The 19,481-nt window shown below is 37.2% G+C and overlaps 2 protein-coding genes across 5 annotated transcripts; one reads left to right on the top strand and one right to left on the bottom strand.

Annotated features, from left to right (window-relative positions):
* The first annotated feature begins 344 nt into the window (after positions 1 to 344).
* Positions 345 to 16,561, top strand: LOC18094954 (uncharacterized). 3 transcript variants are annotated; one of them, XM_024598252.2, is made up of 15 exons: positions 345 to 711; positions 813 to 853; positions 943 to 1,035; positions 1,220 to 1,294; positions 1,768 to 1,817; positions 2,077 to 2,166; positions 2,320 to 2,376; positions 8,558 to 8,627; positions 9,390 to 9,491; positions 9,560 to 9,612; positions 13,034 to 13,181; positions 13,305 to 13,389; positions 13,671 to 13,799; positions 15,660 to 15,718; positions 15,931 to 16,561. In XM_024598252.2, the coding sequence occupies exons 1-14, from the start codon at positions 450 to 452 to the stop codon at positions 15,674 to 15,676; spliced, it is 1,272 nt and encodes a 423-aa protein (XP_024454020.2). In that variant the 5' UTR covers positions 345 to 449; the 3' UTR covers positions 15,677 to 15,718; positions 15,931 to 16,561. The 3 variants fall into 3 exon arrangements, with proteins under 3 accessions (XP_024454020.2, XP_052305991.1, XP_024454016.2); XM_024598248.2 differs by lacking the exons at positions 15,660 to 15,718; positions 15,931 to 16,561 and adding an exon at positions 14,020 to 14,358 and having other exon boundaries at positions 348 to 711; XM_052450031.1 differs by lacking the exons at positions 13,034 to 13,181; positions 15,660 to 15,718; positions 15,931 to 16,561 and adding an exon at positions 14,020 to 14,358 and having other exon boundaries at positions 346 to 711; positions 9,560 to 9,607.
* On the bottom strand, positions 14,393 to 18,070 carry LOC7472987 (probable serine/threonine-protein kinase PBL18). Of its 2 annotated transcripts, XM_024598243.2 has the most exons (10): positions 17,854 to 18,069; positions 17,625 to 17,765; positions 17,258 to 17,397; positions 17,010 to 17,107; positions 16,488 to 16,705; positions 15,857 to 16,315; positions 15,585 to 15,733; positions 15,267 to 15,467; positions 14,895 to 15,044; positions 14,393 to 14,765 (listed from the first exon to the last, which is right to left on the bottom strand). In XM_024598243.2, the coding sequence occupies exons 2-10, from the start codon at positions 17,665 to 17,667 to the stop codon at positions 14,463 to 14,465; spliced, it is 1,761 nt and encodes a 586-aa protein (XP_024454011.2). In that variant the 5' UTR covers positions 17,668 to 17,765; positions 17,854 to 18,069; the 3' UTR covers positions 14,393 to 14,462. The 2 variants fall into 2 exon arrangements, with proteins under 2 accessions (XP_024454011.2, XP_024454003.2); XM_024598235.2 differs by having other exon boundaries at positions 17,625 to 18,070.
* Between the last annotated feature and the right edge of the window lie 1,411 nt (positions 18,071 to 19,481).

The raw sequence follows: 19,481 nt of genomic DNA, 5'->3' as shown, positions 1-19,481 counted from the left end.
ATTGTTTAGGCAACCTGGCACGTGACAAACTATAAAATTAATTTTTTTTTATTTCTATAAAAAATATAATAAAAAAAGTAAAGTGGGTAGGATAGGGAAGCTTGGTTATGAAAAAAATAAATAAATTATAATTTCTTCATTGTGTTGAGTGACGTGTTTAAAATCTTATTAATTAGTTTTAAAAGTTTATTATATTATAGAAAACATGAAAAAATAAATTATTAATTTTTTTAATCAAAATAATATTTTTTTAATTTTTTTAATTCGATAAACCGGTCCGGGTTTTTTTTTTAGCATGTAAAGGAGGAGAATGCAGTAAAGGTTGGCCCACGTTATCTTGGATTTTGTTGCCTTGTAATCTCCCTCCTCTTCATTCTCCATTCCTCACCAGAAGGAGGCAGCAGAGCAACCAACACAGGCTAACAATATTATAACAATTGAAAAAAACGATGTCTCTGTCTCTGCCTCTGCCTTCTCGTTCTTCACAAATTCGAACCCTTGCAATAACCCCAGCAAGCAGAAAGCACAAGTTCTTGCACATTCCAGTACAACAATGGACACCATCAAGACCACTTCAACACTTACACACAAATCACCAATATTATTTATCAAGAACGTCCTTTCAATGTATGTCTCGAAGCCAACAACAAGAATATGAAGTTGAAAGGCTTTTTTCTAACCTTAACCAGGTCACCTTGAAGAGAGAACCTGGTATCCCAGTTCTGTCTTTTTTTTTATATATAAAAAATACTTTAATCCGTTCTCTTTGTTGCATGCAATTCTGTCTTCATGTCGTTCCTCTGTGTTTTCAGGAAGTTTATCTAGTGCAATACTTCTGGTTGCTGGCACTACGGTATATATATGTGTATTCTTGTTGGTTGTACGTGTTCATACGCAGTTTTATACTTTAATTTAGCATGGCTAAGTATCTCCATTATCTAGATAGGTGCTGGGATCCTGGCAATTCCTGCTGTGACTCAAGAATCTGGATTTTTGGCCTCTTCGGTTGCCTGCATTCTTTGCTGGATCTTTATGGTAACAATCTTTACCAAGATTAGTTCAACTATGATGGCATTCTAGGATATAAATAATTCTACATAAATGTAATGAAAGAATCTGTTTTTGTCTCTGTTTCTAACTGTAGCTGTTCTGGGCTTCCATCTGCATGGTCGTTTATGGTCTTAGTTTGGTGATTTTTGCTTTTTATACTACTGTGTAGGTTACTACGGGATTGCTCATTGCTGAAGTAAATGTGAACACAATGTGTGAATTGGGTTCAGGTGGTGTGTCTTTGGTAAGTACAGTCTAGGATTGAAATTAATTTCTGCAGTTTAATGTTTTGTATCTCTATGAGAAATTTATGATAAAATTAGGATTAGATCAGTAACTGCTGTTTGTGGGCTCTCTCTTTAAATTTGGCTCGATCGAAACTCTTCCTGTCTTCTGTGCTGAAATGAGATTAGAACACTTCGATTATATTAAAACCATCTTTGGATGTTAGACTGACAAAGAAAAATGTAATCGAAGTTTGAATATTTGCAAGCCATGGTGTAAGAATGAAAATCTGTGCTTGTATGTCCATGATCAAATGCTTATTCAGTATGGTTGATGGAAACTTGATCTGATTAGCTCCATAATCAGCGTCATATACTAGAGCAGAGTTTTCTTCAAAAAGAAGGGAGTATAATATTATTTACTTTGTATCTTAATTTTGCTGATATTCTCTATTTAGCTTATAGTTTCTGTTTTTCTGGTGGCTGATTTAAGGTGTCAATGGCCAAGAGGACACTTGGGGTGGCAGGAGTTCAATTTTCTTGGTAGGCTATTAAGTCATTTTTATGCTTTTATCCTTTTAGGCCTCTCATTGATAGTATTATGCACTTTTAATGAAAATATATGTTGGAAGAAAAGATTTTATTGGTTGTCATTTTTTCCTATATACTTGCTGAGGATGAGAAAGGGAGAGCAGCTTCTCTAGCTCATGAATTTCAGACACTCTGTGCATTGTTGCTTACAGTTTAAGTTATTTTGGCTTGAATTGAACATAAAGAACATTCGTTGTGATTTGTTTTGCAGTTGGTCATACATATTCATCCATTATGCCCTTCTCATTGCTTATGTGGCTCGCTCTTCAGATATTTTGACGAACTTTCTCGGCATTCCATTGTACGAGCCATAATTCTAGCTTTTTAATGTGCCTAAGTGTTCGCCCTAATTTGTATGTCTCACTTTGTTGTTTCATCGGCAGTCTTTGTCAATTAATTTTTGTCAGCAGTTTATGCATTTTGTATGTGCTGACAGGTTGCATTGTGTTTGCAGATGGGAAAGTGCAACCTTATTCTCTCTAGTGTTTGGAGGCATATGCTACTTTGGAAGGTTGGTTATATGTTTCCTATATCCTTAGCTTAAGTAATCAGAAGCATCATGCATTGTTTCATACCATCACTGTTTGCTGTGTAACTTGGAATCATCAATTTCTGCATTGTTCTGTCATGCCTTGATAGGTCCAGCACAAATATTATGAAGGTTCTCTTTGGGTGAGAACTTTATCATATTTTTTACTGAAAAATATACTGAAATATATATATATATATATATATATCTCTGCTTATTCAAGCTTTGGCTGCTTAAATACCTAAAGTCAAGTACAGATAAAACTGAAATACAAAGAGAATGATATAACTGAAATACAAAGAAAATTTTAAAACCACTAATAACTTGGAATTAATTAGGATGTAACTGAAGGCCATAAATGGTATTGTAACTGGTGTAACCACTCCTTTCATTACTCCTTGATAGCCACGATCCATGTTTAATGGCTTCTTCTATTATGCATGCATTCACTCATGTCTAGCTCATCCTAAATATTTGGGATTTGGTTTATGACCCCTCTTAGAATGACGTGGACTCTTAGGTTCTTCAGATCGTGGCTTAACAATACCTCCCCCCACCAAGCGGAACCTTGTCCTCAAGGTTTATGTGTGGAAATTGCTCAAGCAATGACTTAGTTGGCTCCCATGTGGCCTCCTCTACTGGTAGTCGTTGCCACTGTATCAAGCTCTCCTCTTCAAATTTGTTTCCTTGTTTGAACCAACGGGTGTCCAAAATCTGTTGTGGTTCCAATATAATTAGGCCTTCATCAGTCACCGGTGGCAATTCTGTAGAAGGCACCACTAGATTGCCCACGTATTTCTTAAGTAGAGAGACGTGGAAGATCAGGTGAATACGACTGCCCTTTGGCAGTTGAAGTTTAAGCAACCGCGTTGATTTTTTGAACTACTGGATAAGGACCGTAAAATCGACTTTCAAGCTTTTGGTGCGCACATTTAAAAACCGATTGTTGTCGATAGGGGTGTAACTTGAGAAACATCATATCACCTACTGCAAAAGTCACATCCTTTCTGTTTTTGTTTGTTGTTTGCTTCATACGATTAATGGAATTCTCCAAATTTATCTTTAGGTGACGTAGTAACTCATCTCTAGACATGAGATTCTTGTCCACCTAATGCACTACGCATCACCAACCTGGTAATTGGGAAGGAGAGGAGGAAGTCGACCATACAATGCCTGGAATGGAGTCATTCTATAATAGAGGCATGGAATGTGGTATTATACCAGATCTCAGCCTAAGGAATATAGGGGCTCCACTTGTGCAACCATTGATGAACAAAACACCGAAGATATTGTTCGACACAACGGTTTACCATCTTCGTTTGGCCGTCTGTTTGCGGGTGATAAGCAGAGATGAGTTTTAGTTATGTAACTGACATGTGAAATAATTGTTGCCAAAATTGACTGATAAATATGGGATCTCGATCGCTAATGATTGATTTAGGAATGCCATGCAGCTTGATAACCCCTTCCACAAATCTTTCAGCTACTCCTTTTGCATTAAATGGATGGGATAAAGTTAAGAAATGGGTGAATTTACTTAACCTGTCAACCACTACTAAGATTGTATCTTTGCCATATTCTTGGTATTGCGTGCTTCATACAATAACTTAGTGCGTAACAGTTCACATGTAGGAATTATCACTATGTGTTTAAACAACCATAATCCTTGGCGTTGTGAATATGATCCATTGGGTTGAGCCTTGGCTACCCGCTCTACTGACTGAATATACTTATTCCCATTGTATGCTTCTTTAATTTCATCCCACAAGGTTACAATGGCTAAGTGCAAATGATGAAGTGTGGGGCTGTTTAGCCTGCGGGAAAGTGCATCTGCAGTTGAGTTTTCACGGCCTGAATGATAAATAATTTCATAGTCATAACCTAGTAGTTTGGCTACCGATTTTTGTTGTTCTTGTGTTGCTACTCGTTGATCCAGGAGATACTTTAAGCTATGCTGGTCGGTTTCAATAAAGAATTTTCTTCCCAGTATATAAGGATGCCATAAATGGATGGCTTCTACAATTGCAAGCATTTTCCTAGCGTATGATGACCAAGATTTCTTGGCGACTCTCGGTGCACGACTCATATAGGCGATGAGTTTGCCTTGTTGTGTTAGAACTACACCAATGCCCTCTTCTGAAGCATCTGTTTCAATTGTGAAAGAATTATTGAAATTAGGCATGACTAAAGTGGGAGTGGTTGTCATGGCTTGCTTGAGAGCCGAGAAGGCTGTCTCTGCCTCATCATGCCATCTAAATTTCCCCTTTCTTAATAAATTGGTGAGGGGTCGAGCGATGATGCTGTAATTTTGGACAAACTTCCTGTAGTAACTTGTCAATCCTAAAAAACCACACAATTCAGAAATATTAGTAGGTTGGGGCCATGCAAGCATGGCTGTAATTTTTTTATCATCAACATTCACTCCTTGAGGTGTAATGATATGCCCTAGATACTCCAATTCTTATTGGCTGATAACACATTTGCTAGCTTTAGCAAAAAATTGATGTTGTCTTAAAATTTACAGAGTTTATGCAATGTGTTCCACATGTTTATCCCAAGTAGTACTATAGATGAGGATATCATCAAAGAAAACTAGAATGAATTTTCAAAGGTGAGGTCGAAAGATAGTGTTCATGATGGCCTGAAATGTGGAGGGTGCATCACATAGGCCAAAAAGCATAACGAGGTATTCATAATGGGCATTGTGAGTATGAAAAGCAGTCTTAGGAATATCAGAAGGATTGACCCTTACTTGGTGAAATCCGGCTCGTAAATCCAGCTTCGTAAAATATGCAGCTCCATATAATTCGTCAAGCATATCCTCCACTGTTGGAATGAGGAATCAGTCTTTGATAGTTATATTATTTAGTGCGCGATAGTCTGTGCAAAATCTCCAACTACTATCTTTTTTTCATACGAGTAACACCGGTGAAGAAAAGGGACTGGTGCTCGTACGTATATGTCCTGATTTCAGCATCTCCTGCACTTGTTTTTCAATTTCTTCTTTTTGAAAGTAAGCATATCTATAGGGCCGTACATTAACCGGTTTAGTGCCCTACTTAAGTGTAATGTAGTAGGCAACCTAGCGCACAGGTGGTAGGCATTAGGGTTCTTAGAACACGTCATGATACTCCTTTATTACGTGTTGTATGCCTTTATTGCCATAGTCTATATTCTAAATTTTGTCCTCTGTGGTTGAAAGAAAGCATACTGCAAATAACATAAATTGCTGTCGATGATCTTTTGAGACTTCTTTTAAAGTAGCCTCTTGAATAGATTGCTCGCCCAATCCTTGCAACCTTCGAGCTTGATTATTCCAAATGAAGTCCATAGTTAAGTCTTTCCAAATACAAACCACTAATCCCAACAATTCTAACCATTGGATGCCCAACACTAGATCAAGCCCTGATAATGGCAGAGAGAAGAGGGTGAGATAAAATTCAATGCCTTGTAAATTCATGGGTACCTTATAAAATTTTCCTTGGCAATGTAGACGTTGGCCATTAGCAACTCGAACAATGAACGGTTTGGTTGGTTTCACTGGTAAATGTAGCATGCTTGCTAAGCGATCACTGATGAAGTTATGTGTGGATCCACTGTTTATCAACATCATCACCGTGTGAGAGCCCACATTCACTGTTGATCGCATTGTTCTTGGGGGCGGTCCACCCTGTTAATGCATGTAAAATGATTTCAGGTTCCAATTCTGGTTTGCGTACCTCTCATGTCTCTTTCCCTTGTTCAAACCCCCTTGTTTGTGGGTGAGTAATATCTTCATAGGACATATTACCAGCATCTGTGTAACCTTTCAAGAGTAATAACTGAGGTTATTGACATTTGTGCCCAGCCGCAAACTTTTCATTACAATTGAAACAAAGGCCTTGCACTCTTCTTCTCTACATCTCCTCCCATGATAAATGCCTAAGTGGAGCAGACCGATTAGCATGAGTTACATGATTGGGTGGTGGAAGAGTTAGAGGAGTTTTTGGAGGTGGTGGTCATATGAATCACCTCTGTCTTGTAAGTTGTTTGTCTCTCATTCTTGTTAAATTAATGACCTCCTTGAGGGATTGCGGTTTAAACATCCGAATCCCTTCAGAAATCTTTGTCTTCGGACCCCCCATCAATGTTCCCACCAATGCTTTCTGTGTCCAACCCTGTAACTTATTTCCAAGCTTCTCAAACTCCCGTTGATAATCCCTCAATGTCCCCACCTGTTTGATTTTTTAGAGAGCTTTATCAAAATCTTCACAGATTGATGGTCTGAAACGAGCCCATAACTCTTCTTGAAATTTTTCCCATGAAATTACTTGCCCTTCTCCCTACAACGTCCTTCGAAGCCATTGCCACCACTGGTTGGCCTCCCCTTCAAGGTGGTAAGCAACCATGGCTACCTTTTGGTTTTCAACCGTGTCCAAGTATTCAAAGAATTGTTCCACACGGTTGAACCATTCGGTTGGGTCATCCCCTGAAAATCATGGAAAGTCCGGTTTTACTATTTTGAAGGAGATAATCTGCCGACCCTCATCGTTCCCTTCTCTATGATAATTGTTGCGGTTGTGATTCTCTTGATTTGTGCTCAACATATTGGAAAGTCGATTAAGAGTTTCCTCAAAATGTTGGAGTTTATCATTCATTCCCAACTCCATTCTCTGAAGACCATCTTGAACCATCCCAAGTAAAGATTCCAGGTGCTCAATACGCTCCTTGTTGGTTCCCATAACTGCTCTAATACCACTGATAGGTCTTAGCACAAATATTATGAAGGTTCTCTTCGGGTGAGAACTGTACCACATTTTTTTACTGAAAAATATATTTATCCTCTTATTCAAGCTTTGGCTGCTTAAATACCCAAAGTCAAGTACAAATAAAACTGAAATACAAAGAGAACTTTAAAACCACTAATAACTTGGAATTAATTAGGATGTAACTAATGACCATAAATGGTGTTGTAACTAATGTAACCACTCTTTCCATTACTCCTTGATAGCCACAACCCATGTTTAATGGCTTCTTCTATTATGCATGTATTCATTCACATCCAACCCATCCTAAATATTTGGGATTTGGTTTATGGCCCCTCTTAAAATGATGTGGACTCTTAGGTTCTTCAGATCGTGGCTTAACATGCCTGCATATGGAGCTTCCTGCATTGTACAAAGTTCAAAGATAATTTTAGAGGTCCAAGACAATTGACTGCTTGGCCTGCATTGGATGAGTGCCCCTTTCTATATACAACTAAAGTTTGGCATTTGCACTTTACTACCTTGCTGCGATGAAGTTGTCAATCTTGCTCTTCAGATTCTACTTTCAAGGGAAAATAATGAAAACTGATGAATGGTATACTATATGATGATGTCTACTTTAATATGGAGATAAAGCTAAAACTTATTCCTCGAGGTTTATTGAAATTCACTTCTAAGTTGGTCAGTTGTAATTGGTGCGTGTAGACGTGGTGTAACATGTTAAAAAATCATCTCAACCTAAAAGTTTAAGCTATTAGATGAGTTTTCAGGATATAATTTATATTATTCTTTTAATACACCCCTCAAGTGAAAGCTTTTTGGGTTTGGAACTTGTATGTGTCCACCACTACCTTGTGCTATTAATTAATTTTATCAAATAGAATAGGGTGGTGAGATTCAAACTCATAATTGTTTGGTCAGCAAAGCTCTGATACCATGTTAAAAAATCATCTCAACCCAAAAACTTAAACTATTAGATGAGATTCCTAAGAATAGTTTTAAATTACTCTCTAACACACTCCCTCAAGTAAAAAGCCTTTGAGCTTGAAACTTGCATAGTTCACACTATCTCGTGCTTAATTTTTATTAATTAAAATGAGGGTGGTGAGATTCAAACTCGTGACCGTTTGATTAATAAAGCTCTAATACAATGTCAAAGAATTATCTCGACTTAAAAACTTAAGCTATTAAATAAGATTTCAAGATATGATTTATATTATTCTGTTTACATGACATACTAAAACTTTTGTGATTTGGTACAAATATATGATGATATATGCATGTCTTGCATCTTGAATTTTGGTAGGCTTTGTAGAGGATCAGATTTAGTTCATGTTTCTTTTGCAGACATCTCTATATCTCTTTTTTTCTATAAATTGAATGAAGAAAAGATAACTTCAAATCCAATTTTATTACAGCCAGCGCTTCATTGGAGCAGTCAATGGAGTTCTAGTATTTGGAATCATCATTTCTTTTACATCTCTTGTGGTAATTCTCTTTATGAATGTATTAATTTCACCTTTTGTGCATATAGACGACTACAGATTATATGATCTTCACTGCTGAATAAAACGCTATATGTGTTACTTAAGAAATATTAATCCATTGACGACGTTAATCATGTGAATTCCTTGAACAAACATCTTGCATATGCACTAAGCGGGTTGTCTTGGATGGTCTGATGTGAAAAAAGTGCAGATCATGAAGGAAAAGTATTGAAATCGTCAATCAGATTTAGACATTCATATTTCTTTGTTAAATAAATTGTTGAGGTTGCTAAACTACATATTTAGTAGAATTATCTCATCAGCAAGTTATAGGAAAGTTTGGAGTAGCCTGGCTTCCTCATGGTAAAACTGCTGCTATGACAACTACTTTCAAAAACGTCTGTGAACAGGATTTCTGTAATGTTTCCTGGAAATTTTTTTTTTTTCAAACTGCGTCTCAAACATAGAACTTGAGAACTTCACTTCTATTCTCAGCAAGACTTCCACCGGTCCATACAGACTGACTCTAGGATAGTCATCAAACTTTTACCTCTTCCCTGGAAAAAGTTGGAAAATAAAAGGAGAAAAGGGCGGCGAATTAGAAGGAAGAGATAAACAGTGATTTTCTGAATCTAAAGTCTTGTTTGTTTACTTTCTCATCACTCTCAGGCAACTAGTTCTATCAAATGATGTTGTAATTAAAGTGGTGAATGTGCTTCTTTGCATGTTATATGCGAAGGGAAATTAAATTTTGTTTTGTTAGGTGGCTGCAAGTGGAGACCTGCATTTAGACGCTCTTTTGAAAGCCAACTTTTCAGCTGTTCCTATGAGTATACCCATAATTGCACTTTCATTTGTTTATCAGGTAACATTACTGACCTGTAGTGTTTCCACGTTGAAGCAATTGTAACATTTTCTATCTGCTTTGTTCAGAATGTAGTACCCGTTCTTTGCACAAATCTTGAAGGAAACCTATCAAAAGTAAGGTGACTGATCTTATCATCATAATTTTGCTTGTTACTACTCTGAGTGTGTTTTTTGGACTAAATAAATCTTCTTGGTAATCTTATTTGCATTGTTATCAACAATTCAAACCATTGCATTTTTTCTTTATAAAATCCTCCAAGAATGAGAATGAGAATGAGAATAGATGATTAGTTGCTTCAAACAGTTGATAGTGTTGACAGGCTCCACAAAGTTGGTTTGTATATAAGGTGGTCTAAAGTTCTTGATTGATTGAGGAATCATGTCATTTCATTTTTAGCTTTGTCATAATTCCAAGGGCTATTTCATGTCTTTTAATTCATCTTACTCGTTCTGAAAATTTTTAACTGGTGCCCTCTGATGAAAGCAAGACTAGGGATTTAGTTTGTATGGTACATAGGTTATTGTCATAGACTTGTAGCTTTCAACCACATGCAGTTGTCAACGTTCAAGATTTGTTGAAGTTCCTTCGACTGCCTTCATTCTGGAAATTTGGTTTAATTATTGAAATTTTATAAAGGGATTTGAACTTTAGCTTACACAGCTGGCTTCTTTGCCTGACTGCCTGTCTTACATGTTATACTCTATACCTTGTTTTCCTTTCTGCTATTATGATCTTTGTCGCGGGTGCGCGGCGTCGCGGCGAAAATTCCACTTTTTAGAATCTAGGAAGTGTGTATGGTATCTATCTGGTAAATGTGGGGAGACAAGAAAATAGTCTTTTGTTGGTAGGAAAATGGAATGGGAGTCGCCACCTAGTATTTTGGTCACTAGGAACCCTAACTGGTCTCAAAGATTGGGTACGGGGACTGGTTGCGTAAAGGGAAGGTATTAGCACCCCAAATACGCCCTACCTAAAGTAAGCTGCATTGTTTATTTGTCTGATAAAATTCAAGGTCTCGTTGTGTTTCCTAGTTGTTGGTCCGTCTATGGTTCAAGAAAAGTCCTCCTCAATAAGGAGGTCCTTATCTTAAGGGGTAAAACCTAATCCTTCTAACGTTTATGTATGTTGGTCCGTCTATGGTTCAAGAAAAGTCCTCCTCAATAAGGAGGTCCTTATCTTATCGGGTAAAACCTAACCGTTCTAATGTCTATGTAAAAAAACCCATATTTTTAATATCAGGAATACGTTTTATGTATAAATTCGTAATCCCAAATACTAAAAGAAGACAAAAAGATTTTTTTAGAATTTTTGAAATATTGGCCTAGTTCTCATGGCTTGAATAAACTGGTTATTAAAGCCAAAATGCATGCTAATACATATATTGTTTTGAAATTTCCTTTGTTGTGTGAAAATATGATGTTAGAATATTTATATATATATATATTGGAGAGACTAAGCCGTATGCATGAAAACAAAACATTTTTTTTTGTAATTATGTATTTTTTGATGTTTTGACGAAAATCGGGTATTTTAATACCGGATTTGTATCTTTACCGTATAAAAATACAAACCGACATTGATCAAAATACAGTAATAAAATTACAACAAAATCGCATATTTTTTAAATGATTTTTGAAGAACCCTTTTTTATTTTTTTATTTTTTTTTTGTTTTAAAACATGTATACATATATAAATAATACAAAACAATATAATATATAAATATATAATATTAAATGGGTTGGGCTGGTCCGGCCCAACCAACTGGGCCGGACTCAGCCCAAAAAATGTTGGGCCGATTTCGGCCCAAAATGGATTGGGCCGATCTCGGCCCAAAATGGATTGGGCCGATCTCGGCCCAAAAAACTGATATTCTTCTCTGGGCCAGACCCGGCCCAGAAGACAGGGCTGGGCCAGGATCTGCCTGGCCCAGACCAAACGGGCGGGGGGAATTAATTCCCCCCCACCCCTGCATGCAGAACGCTACTCGTTCTGCATGCAGAGAAGGAAAAAAATAAACACCAGAACAAGGGGGGAGGAAGAATTACCTGGCGCGGAGGAGGCGATGGCTTGCTGATTGGAATGCTTCGCTGGTGGTGCTGTGGTGGAGGCCGGTGGCGGTGTCGTGGCTCACGGACGGCGGCTCCAAGCGGCGGTGCTGCTATTTCAAACGGTGGAGGGTGAGGTTACTGCTCTTCCCTTCTCCTCCGTATGCCTTCCTCTTCTTTCGTTTTCGGTGGTTTCCCTTTATCCTCCCGGTTTGTTGTCAAGTTTCCTACCCCGTTTCAAGCTTTTCCTTCCTCTCCGTTTGAGTTTATCAGTGGTTCCCTTTTTATTCGGTTCTGTTCTCTGTTTCTCTCTATTTCCTCTTCTTTCGGTCCTCTCTCTTTTTTTCCTTTTTTTTTTTTTCCTCTTTCGGTCTATTTATAGAGCCAAAGGGCGGGGCTTTTTATGGTTGCACATGGGGAGCAAGGGCTGCGGCGGTTGGTCGGCCATTTGGGTGCAGCTGTCGAGGTTCCGCTCCCTGTTTTTCGGGTAGGCGCGCGGCGGGTGGTCGGCCAGCGGGCGTGGCTGGCGAGGTGCGGCTCCCTCGGTTTTCTGGCAAGGCATGCGGTCAAGAGAGAGACAGCACACTTGAAGAAGAAAAACCCACCATTTTGCTTTCTTCCCCTGCTGCACGTCCATGGGAGGAAGAAAGAGGAACAGTGTCGTTCAAAACGACACCGTTCCGATCTTCTCTTTTTTTTTTTTTGCATGAAACGGCGTCGTTTTAGGCAAAACGCGCCGTTTCATTTAAGTCCAGCAAGACGCCAAAACGCGTCAATTTGCAAAGCAGCCCTCAATCATCTTTTGTTCATTTCAATTGCGCCCCTGCCAAAATTAGTCCCTGCCCTTATAGTTGGCCGCGTTTTTCAGTTTGGTCCTTGGCCTCTGATTTATGCAATTGAGCCCTCAATTGATTAATAAACTTTCAATTTCTTCAATTAGGCCCCTGAACCGAATAATTGCAGCCCCTCCATTTACGCGCCTCTTCCAATTTGGTCCCTGGTTTCGGATTTTCTTAATTAAGTCCCCAATTGGCCCTTAAACTTCAATATTTATGCAATTAAGCCCCTGATTTGAACTAATAAATTCCTAAAAAATATATTTTGGCCCCAGAACTTAAATTTCTTCTAATTAAAGCCCAAATTGACTTAAAAATCAATTTTTCTTACAATCAAATCTCCTATAAATTCATTTAAGAATCCAATTAAGTCCATAAACATCCAAATTTGGGCTTTTCTCCTCAAATTTCAAATTTCCCTTCTCAACAGGGCTCTCCTCCTTCAAGAATATACTGTCAAAAATCCAATCTTTGTATTTTTACCCTCCTTGACCAATTTTCCAACCATTTTCTGAGCGCTTCTGCCTCCTGTTATTTTCCTAACCTCCTTTGGCTATATATTTTTATATACATTTTGTGGGGACCCAAAAATGGGTTACAACAATCTTCTTCTTGAATTGTTGTACACAGTGAGTTCATCATGTTTTCTATTTTCAGGACTGCCATTGTTCTAGGCACAGCTATTCCCCTTGGTTTGTTTCTTGTATGGGATGGTGTAATTCTTGGATCCATTTCAACCCCTGAGATGGCTGATAAGATTGCTGATCCATTACAACAGCTGCTATCTACCAATGGAGTTGTGGGAGTAAGTGTTTTTGAAAAACTGTTAACCTCATAGGTTCTGCTTCTAAATGACTTGCAAAAGGTATGGTGGGAAGTAAACACTATGGTTTGTTTCATTTACTGTTTCTTTTTATCCATTCTGCAGCCCATAATACAAGCCTTCTCATTACTTGCAATTGGAACATCTTATATTGGATTCGTTTTGGGACTTTCCGACTTCCTCGCTGACTGTGAGAGAACCTTCCTCTAATAATTATGACAAACTATAATCATATGCATGTCTGATCATGTTAAGTATATGACCAATTGTAAAAGGTTTCTTGGTTCAAAGTCGGCTATTTTCTGTGTAGTTTTTCTTTTTGGCTCTCTTTTATTTTCCCTTCATGTTTCTTGCAATCCTAGTCATATTAAGGTTACGGAACTCTTTTTTACAATTTCTGAATTTGTTAAAAGTGTAATCTATCTCATTCCTTAGGAAGATAACTTGTTTGCTATTTTTGTTAATATTCAGTTCTAAAGCTCCCAGCAGGTGAGAACAAGCCTCTGCCCTACATCTTGACTTTGATTCCACCACTGGTGTTAGCATTGCTGGACCCTGAAATTTTCTTCAAGGCCCTGGACTTTGCAGGGACATATGGAGGTATGCAAGCAAAGTATTCTCCTTTTCTTAGTGTCCTTTATGTTAAAATTCTATTGTTTGTTTAGATTATCCTTGAGTTGGCTCACCTCTCAGAGAGCCGCAAGATTGTCTGAAATATTCTTTCTTTACTTGTGAAGTTAAACATTTGTATGATTATTCATGCAAAGTTTAAAAACTTAATATGGACTGACATGCCTTTGTTGCTCCATGTTATTGTTAGTATTGGTGCTCTTTGGAATTATTCCTGCTGCAATGGCATGGTCAGACAGGTACTCAAGTTCATCAACATCTATCAAACTACCACAACTGGTTCCTGGAGGAAAAGTTACCCTTTCTCTTGTGATGGGAGCTGCTGGGTGCATCATTCTTTCTGAAATACTAGAGAACTTCATGCACCTTTAATTTAGCGTCCACTTTTTTTTTCCTTCCTGTTTTACTTCCAATTTGCCTTATTTTTGTACAAAATGACCGTAAGGTTGTCGGTTTTGACAATCAAAATCTTTGTTTTGATATTGATCTTCGAGATCTAGCTATAAACAGCTTCACATTTGATCATCAATTCCAGTTCTCCTATGATAAGGCAACAGTCATAACAATTCGGAACTACTCCACGAGCATTCAAGTATCAATACAAATCAAACTGAAAAAAACTACAACTGATGTTTAGTCAAGCATTTCTGCATAACGCAGTGATATTCCATTTCCAGATTTTTCTCTCCACATTTTGTCACTCTTCACACTACTTGTGGGGCTCCTACTGAAACTTGCTGAATTAAGCGAAAATGATGTGCTTGCTCGGCTTTCATCGTCTATTTCTACGCTGAAGCTGTCTCTTTTAAATGATTTATCATACCTTCGAAATCCATTGAATTCAAACGTGCTGTAGAAGTAAGATTTGGCTGCAGCAAGATCTTGAATCAATTGGCATGATTTTCTCTCTGTTATGCATTCTAGCGCAGATGCCACCTGAAAGGAAATAAGAAGATAAAATGTATTTTAATTCCTTGCATAACAATCAACCATCTTTTTTCATGCTGATTCCTATGTATGATTCTTGTTGCGATTGGATTTCATTGACAAACTCTAAGCAATTACCTTATCCATGGTTAATCGTTTCTTAGGATTGTCACAGAGACATTTCTGTGTCACTAGACCAATCCAGTAAAGCTGTTCAGAATCAAGGGAGCTGTCAATTCTGGGGTCAAGTATTTCAAGAAGCCTCTTGTATTTCAGAAATGGCCTTGCCTGTTCAAGAATCATTGTGGAAAATATGTAAATAATTTCAAGCATGATTACTTTGATAAACTAAAAATTCTGCCCAAATTTGACAGTTTCCAGTTAAGATGGGATTTCTCATACATTAACACATTCTTAAGGTGGAATTAAAATTTTCTAGTCGTTCTATTTGTAGCTATTTAAGTTAGGAATCAATTTTCAAAAGTAAATGTATGGTATTTTGGTTGTTACCCATTTCACAAGACCTTTCTCCCCTAGCTTCTTGTCTGCAGCATTCCTGCCAGTGATCAGCTCCAGTAGGACTATGCCAAAGGCATAGACATCTGTCCTTGTTGAAAGCTTCCTGTTTTCTTGATATTCTGGGGCTACGTATCCAGTTTCAAAATCTATATCATCTGATGGATTTTCTGTTGAGAGGCCGAAATCTCCAAGCTGATTTTTACATTAAACATCAAGACAAAATATTCAGTTTCTGAAGCATGATGACTAAGGGTGTGTTGATATTGATAGAATAGCGTTTTAGTATCTAGATTTGAGTAATTACATTACCATTGGTTCAAAATCATGATTTAGAGCAATGTTTCTTGTTCTCATGTTTCCATGAATTATGTTGTTCTTATGCAGGTAGTCTAAACCTCTAGCAGCACCCATTGCTACCTTCATCCTTTCTGTCCATGTCAAAGGTAAGGGGCAGTGCTCTGCATCATGCAAGAGATTTTACGCAGTTTTCTTCTTAGAATTATTGAATGTCAGGGATAAAAGAAATTGAGTTTCTGTTTAAAGATTGAATTGCATGTTCATGTTGAATAGATTTTACTTACTTGATATGTGTTGATTAACTGAACCATTGCATGCATACTCGTATACAAGCAGTCTGACACTTGGTTCTGTACAGGATCCCAGTAGCATGAGCACATTGTCATGTCTAGCTTTCTTGAGCAGATGGACTGCTGATTTGAAATTCATCTCTCCTTGATGGCTTGAAGATTTGTGTTGCTTGACGACAATTTTCAGATTATTACTTAGCTTACCCCTGCAAGCAGTACCAATTCCACCTTCATATATAGTGTTCTTTGCTGAAAAATCATCTGTAGCAGCTTGAAGTTCTTCAAACGTGAAGTCCCTTATCCATCCACTATGCGGTCGCCTAATCTTGCAAAGGTTACATATTGAATTTTGAAATATCACTTCAGGTTGCCATTCTTCCACCACCACTTCATCTCCGCCGCTGCTCCGTGTTAGTGCTTCAACCTGGCTTGGTTGAATGACTTCTGTTTGCCCTATCAATGAATCATTATAAATATTCTTGTCTTAGAAAATATTTGTTTGAGAACTGTATCCAAGACATCAAAAGTGTACTGTAAACGCAACAAATTTTGGTCGGAAAAGTATAAGAATTTATGCAAATGCGAACCAAACTGTGAATGCATATGCATAGACCTACAAACTTACTTGGAGGGAGAAGTTCAATGCTGAAAAACTCTTGCTCCTCTAGGGATCCGGGAATTATTTCATCATAAGATAGACAGATGTTGCGTACTCTTTCATTTTGATTGGCTTCTGTTGAATCTTTTGGTCCTCTCAACTGTTCAATGCTGTTGTTGCGTTTCATTCTTGATATCCCACACGAAAGCTTTCGGAGGAAGTATTTTCTGTCTTTCTTCATTGTTCTGTGAAAGGATCAGTTAATTTTACAGTTTTTGATGAGCATCACAGGCTGTTTAGACAATCAATCATTTAAGAAACACAAATATCCAGCAGCAAATCAAGGGAAGCATAAACATATCTGATAATTCAAACATTTTAGGTTAATTAGAAACTCTCTTTTCAATTTCCAAGCCATTCAAATTGGGAATTTTGAATTGAAATGCAGACATGCACTCGCTACTACGCATATATAGAGCTTAGCAAGAGTTGGATATAATTAACAAGGAGTGAACAACTTTGCATGCAATAGTGCAGTCCTACTTGCACCTGTCAAGTATAATCCATGTTGCCTTCAAATCTTGAGCTATCTTTAAAGCAACTGTCTTTGGTGAAGGCCCTGTAGCCACCTCTATCTTCAACTCAACCTGGGATTTCATGCAAAAGTTTTTATTAGACGTTTCAGAAATACCATGATTAGAACTCAAAATTTCCAAAGCCTGCCACTGACCCCAGGACAAGCAGTTCATACTGAGTTGCATCTTCCTTAGATTCTGCACGGTTAAGTGGCTAAATACCTTTTGTATTTCATACAGCTTGGATAGCTCCTTGAGTTCCCCATGATTTTCATACTCATTTATCTTCCCTGTAACTTCTCTGTCAACAATATTCTGATTTACTCCGAACATGGAACTGTCTGTTCTGCTTTTGTATCCCACTAAAAAATGTAGAGAAAAGAAACACACAGTACTAAATAAATACAAGAACAGATTCATAAGCGAAAAGGGCATAAAATCTTCTTTAGTTTTTATTATTAAAAACTCCTAGGAATTTTTTGCTCGAGAACAATTTTTTGAACAAAAGAAGTTAGCCCCATGATCAGCTCATCCAGAATCAGCATATATATTTTGCCTTGCAGATAAATTCTGGTGTAAGTTTACTTACAAGGGGTATTGACCAAGTGAAGAACACCAAGAAGGGTGACCATATCTCCAGGCTTAAGTGATAACCCATGCAGTGCCCACTTGATGGCACTTGAACTAACTTCCCTTGATGCATCTTGGATCACCAAAACCCTCTGAGCTCCTTCCATGGACAACAAAATGACTAATTATTTCTTCGTAAATTCTCTACAGAAGAACATTTGGGTATCCAAAGAGGCACTTAGTTTTACTTTTTATGATGTTTCCTAGCGTAGAGGAGGACTACTGGCTCGACTCTTTAGTTGTCAGTATATATGTTTTGTTCCGTCCAAGGATAAGCCAACTCGATTCTTCAACAAATGTCGTGTTTGTGTTTGTATTTGTATATTATTAGGGCAAAAGGACAAGAGATCACTGAGAAAGTTGTGGTAAGCCCTTAGGATTAAGTGTCGAGGAACTCTACCAGCACGACCATGATAAGAATCCTGGAACCAGTTCTCCTTGTTTGCTTCTCTTGGTTTTGTCGAGCATCTGTTGCTTTCTCTGATCGGCATGTCTTAATCCTTTGAGTATAAATATTAAGGTGGAGCTAGTCACAGTTACGGTGGTTACGTTCTCTCTATTTTATTTTTTTTAATCTTTTGAGTTTAAATATTAAGGTTAACAATTTAACATCCATTAAGATTTTGGTAAATTTCTCCGATCGATATAAATTACGAGGCTAATATTATTTTAGAAGAAAATTTAGTTTTAAATTACAAGTCTTTAAATTATTTTAGAAGTCTCTGGTCGGCATATTTTAATTAAGTGGCTTTTCGGTCGACAATTTAATCTTTTGAGTTTAAATATTAAGGTGGAACTAGTCACAGTTTCGGTGGTTACGTTCTCTCTATTTTTTTTTTAATCTTTTGAGTTTAAATATTAAGGTTAACATCCATTAAGATTTTGGTAAATTTCTCCGTCTAATATTATTTTAGAAGAAAATTGAGCTTTAATATTATTTTAGAAGAAAATTTAGTTTTAATTAACTCATAAACTAATAAAAAATACCAAACACAACAATAATTAAGAATTGAGATTGATTGATTGAGCCATGAGGTGAAAGTATACATAATCATCATGCAACAACAGTAGGGTAGAACTTTGTGTACATTTAAACTTCAAAGTCTATAAACTACTATGGCTCTTGAACATGTGATGAAGCAATCCACATATAATTAAAGATACTAATTCCTAAAAAAACTAAGTAAATAAGGTTCGATAGGAGTATGACACAAAGATAATTTATACCTAGGCACCAACACTATTGAAAAAAAAAACCCCACCCAATAATATCAATTCGCGAATGAGAAGTATACGGATGATACCACGAAGTCAGTTGTTTTTCGATAAGTCATTTCAGTACTTTAGAGAACCAAGGAAGGGAGAATATCTCACAAACTCACACAACAAGGTGCAACAAAGAAGTCTTATTAATCTCAAGATTGTGTAACCCTGCATGTCTAATTATAACATTATTTATACTTACTCTAGACTAAAATAAACCCTAATGGGCCTCTTATGTGGACGGACTTATATGAGGTTCACTTACAACTAAACCCAAAACATAAAGAAATAAAAATAACACAAAGCTTGGTATTGTTGTATATAGCAAGGAAAATAAAAGCTAAATAATCTGATTTTCCTAGTTTATAAGTTGTTATAGTTGAATAACCCTTCCTTGCATTCATGGGAGTAGTTGTCGCCACTATAAGCCCTTTGTAGACTAGGAAAATCCTGACCTGATTTGCCACCCTTTTAGTTCATTGTTTAGCTTGGATTTCCTTGTATAACTTGAACAAATAATAAAGTCAATTTCTCCCTTTGTTGCTAATTTAAT

This window comes from Populus trichocarpa, chromosome 1, assembly GCF_000002775.5.
Source record: "Populus trichocarpa isolate Nisqually-1 chromosome 1, P.trichocarpa_v4.1, whole genome shotgun sequence".
Classification (NCBI taxonomy): domain Eukaryota; kingdom Viridiplantae; phylum Streptophyta; class Magnoliopsida; order Malpighiales; family Salicaceae; genus Populus; species Populus trichocarpa.
This window is presented reverse-complemented; position numbering and strand designations above follow the sequence as displayed.